The 3,961-nt window shown below is 42.3% G+C and overlaps 1 protein-coding gene across 1 annotated transcript in view; it reads left to right on the forward strand.

The window, feature by feature from the left end:
* The window catches only part of TCP11L1 (t-complex 11 like 1), a 49,651-nt gene that overhangs the window by 33,706 nt on the left and 11,984 nt on the right, over positions 1 to 3,961 (forward strand). Inside the window, exon 8 of the mRNA XM_023508656.1 lies at positions 1,262 to 1,443. Coding sequence (XP_023364424.1) covers positions 1,262 to 1,443 — 182 coding nt within the window. The remainder of the gene's footprint in view (positions 1 to 1,261; positions 1,444 to 3,961) is intronic.

The raw sequence follows: 3,961 nt of genomic DNA on the forward strand, positions 1-3,961 counted from the left end.
AAAAAAAAAAAAAAAAAAAGATTTCACTCTGTCACCACCCGGGCTGCAATACAGTGATAACCTCAAACTCCTAGGCTAAAGCGATTCTCCTGCCTCAGCCTCCCAAGTAGCTGCAACTACAGGTGTACACCACCATGCCAGGCTAATTTTTTGTTTGTTGGTTTGGTTTTAGAGATGAGGGTCATAATATGTTGCCTAGAGTCAGCTCGAATTCTTGACCTTAAGCAGTTCTCCTGCTTCTGCCTCTTAAAAAGCTGGGATTTTAGGAATGAGCTGCAGCACCTTGCATGGATTTCTGTTTTAAAACTGGGACAGTCCTGAAGGAACTGGTCACTCTAGCTCTGTACTTCATTACTTTTTCCTTTTATTTTTTTTGAGACAGAGTCTTAAGCTATCACCCTGGATAGAGTATCATGGCATCATAGCTCACAACAAACTCCAACTCTTGGGCTCAAGCTATCCTCTTGCCTCAGTTTTTCTATTTTTAGTAGAGACAGGATTTTGCTTTTGCTCAGGCTAGTCTTGAACTCATGAGCTCAAGCAATCCACATACCTCAGTCTCCCAGAATGCTGGGATTACAGACATAAGCCACTTCCTTCCCTTCTGACGATATAACCTTTATTTATTTAGTGCTGGCTCTGACAGCCATTTTATATACAGGTTCTCTCTTTCTTTTTATTTTTTTTGAGACAGAGCCTCAGGCTGTCGCCCTGTGTAGAGTGCTGTAGCGTCACAGCTTACAGCAACCTCCAACTCTTGGGCTTAAGCGATTCTCTTGCCTAAGCCTCCCAAGTAGCTGGGACTATAGGCGCCCGCCACAACACCCGGCCATTTTTTGGTTGTAGTTATCATTGTTGTTTGGCGGGCCCCAGATGGATTCGTACCTGCCAGCTCTGGTGTATGTAGCTGGTGCCTTAGCCACTTGAGCTACAGGCGCCCCAGCCTATATACAGGGTCTTTTTCATCTTTAAAACAGCCCTGCAAATTGAGAATCCCATTCTGAAAAGCTTGCATGATGTCATAGTACTGTTAAGTGCAGAGCCTGGATTTATCCCCAGGTCTGTCTCAGTGAGTGCTTTATATCACACCCTTTCGCAGAGAGAAAGGGCTCTGAGATGGAAGCATGCTCCTTCCACACATGACTCCCTCATAGCTCCCAAACACCTCTAGAACATCATGAGGGAAACTGTGATCCCACTGCCCCCTGCTGGCCAGTGCAAACCTTCAGTTCAGCCATGACTTACCTTGTATTTATTACAGACAGTTTTGATGGACCAGTCCCGCTTCCAAGAGCTCCAGCTGCAGCTGGAGCAACTCACCATCCTAGGGGCTGTGTTATTGATCACATTCAGCATGGCAGCACCCGGAATTTCTACCCAGGCTGACTTTGCTGAGAAACTCAAGATGATTGTGAAGATTTTGCTGACAGATATGCATCTACCGTAAGTGGCTGGATCTTTAGCGAATGAATGGTAGGTGGTGGTGATAGCAGACTGGAGTATACTAGTGCAAGGCAGAATCCCAGGCCACTTTCTAGGAACTGAGAGGAAACCTTGCTTTCTGACTTGGTTCCCTTGGTGAAGACCCCAGCAGAATTTATTCAGGGCCACAGTATCAAAGTTAGAATCAACAGCAAAGCTCTAGGGTAGGATCTGTAAGGTGTTTTTAACTAGTCTGCAAGGCCTTAGAGGCCACACTCTAGGAGGGTTAGGGTCATTATCCCAAGAGCAAGAGGGGAACCACAAAGGATTGGAAGCAAGAAGAGACATAATTAGATTTATAGGGGGATTTTTGATCTTTGTTTGTTTTTAGAGACAGAAACTCTCTCACCTGTGTGGCATAGTCACAGCTCATAGCAGCCTGGAGTTCCTGGGCTTCAGCAATCCTCTTGTCTCAATCTCCTGAGTAATTGGGACTATAGGCACAAGCCACCACACCTGGCTAACTTATGCCCTTAATTTTAAATTTTGACTGGGAAGGGTGTAGTAGATATGAGAGAGAATTTAGGAGGTGAGAGAAGAGGTGGCTTTAGCTGGAGGTCTGCCATGGACAGGGTGAGAGGCTGGTATTCGTGGTTGCTTGCTTGGAAGAGTTTGAAATCCTGGGCTTGGGGATCCTATGCCCCTCTGTGTCCTTATAGCACACTCCTCCCCAGGTCTGGCTAGGTACCAGGTGCCATCAACTAAGTTGCTCTCCCTCCTCAAGAGCAGTGTGCTGTCTGCCCTTTCCTCCTTTAATGGGGCTGTCTTTGTCTCTTCACCCCCAAGGCCTCTGTTTTTGATTATGTTGAGCGCTTTATTTCTTTCCCTAAACCTTTCTTTTTTTTTGAGACAGAGCCTCAAGCTATCCCCCTGGGTAGGGTGCCGTGATGTGACATCATAGCTCACAGCAACCTCCAATTCCTGGCTCAAGCAAGTCTTCTGCCTCAGCCTCCCAAGTAACTGGGACCACAGGTGCCTGCCACAACACCTGGCTGTTTTTTGGTTGCTGCCATCATTGTTGTTTTTGGCAGGGCCAGGCTGGATTTGAACCCACCACCTTAGGTGTATGTGGCTGGCACCTTAGCCACTTGAGCCACAGGCACCGAGCCTCCCTAAACCTTTCAAATGCCTTAAACTCTTGCTAGAGCCCATGAAGAGACTGAGGTATGGAGACATTGAGTGGAAAAAAAATATACGTCCGTATGTTAAATATTGTTATTGTCATTAAATTTAACCTTTTTAATTCTGTAAAGGCAAAAGTGAAAACCTAATATACGCATGTATAAGTACTAAAAATTAATAAAAAAATACTTGCTAGAGCCCATGAAGAGACTGAGATATGGAGTCTCAGTTAATAATATTTATTTATTTAAAAAATATACACATGTATAAGTAAATAAGCTTATTTACTTATTATTATTTACTTTTTATTTAAAAAATATACACATGTATAAGTAAATATATACATGTATAAGTAAATAGGTTAATTTACTTATTATTTAAATTATTATTTACTTATTTACTTATTACTTATTATTTACTTATTATTTAAAAATATACACATGTATAAGTAAATAAAGCCTTAAATAAAAGGTTTATTTGAAAAATAAATATTTAATTAATTAATTATTTAATTTTTTTGAGACAGAGCCTCAAGCTGTCCCATTGGGTAGAGTGCCATGGCATCAGAGCTCACAGCAACCTCCAACTCCTGGGCTCAAGCGAGTCTCCTGCCTTAGCCTCCCAAGTAGCTGGAACCACAGGCGCCCGCCACAACGACTGGCTATTTTTTGGTTGCAGCCATCATTGTTGTTTGGCGGGTCCGGGCTAGATTCGAACCCTCTACCTTAGGTGTATGTGGCTGGCGCCTTAGCCACTTGAGCCACAGGCACCGAGCCATAAATATTTATTTTAAAAAAAAAATACTTGCTAGAGTCCGTGAAGAGACTGAGGTATGGAGACACTGAATGGGAAAAAAAAATACATCCTTATGTTAAATATTATTGTCATTAAATTTAACCTTTTTAATTCTGTAAAGGTAAAAGTGGAAACATTAAATAAAAGGTTTATTTAAAACTAAATTAAAAAAACCTAATATACACATGTATAAGTAAGAAAATAAGTAAAGTGTGTAAGTGTAAAAAATATACACATGTGTAAGTAAGAAAATAAGTATGTAAGTGTAAAAAATATACACATGTATAGGTAAATAAAAACCTTAAAGGTTTATTTTTAAAAAATATATACACATGTATAAGAAAAATTAAATAAAAATAAAAACCCTTAGGCTCGGCGCCTGTAGCTCAACCGGTTAAGGTGCCAGCCACATACACCTAAGGTGGCAGGTTCGAATCCAGCCCGGACCCGCCAAACAACAATGATGGCCGCAGCCAAAAAATAGCCGGGCGTTGTGGCGGGCGCCTGTGGTCCCAGCTACTTGGGAGGCTAAGGCAGGAGACTCGCTTGAGCCCAGGAGTTG

Source organism: Otolemur garnettii, unplaced genomic scaffold, assembly GCF_000181295.1.
Source record: "Otolemur garnettii isolate 467f Iridium unplaced genomic scaffold, OtoGar3 scaffold00001, whole genome shotgun sequence".
NCBI classification, from domain to species: Eukaryota; Metazoa; Chordata; class Mammalia; order Primates; family Galagidae; genus Otolemur; species Otolemur garnettii.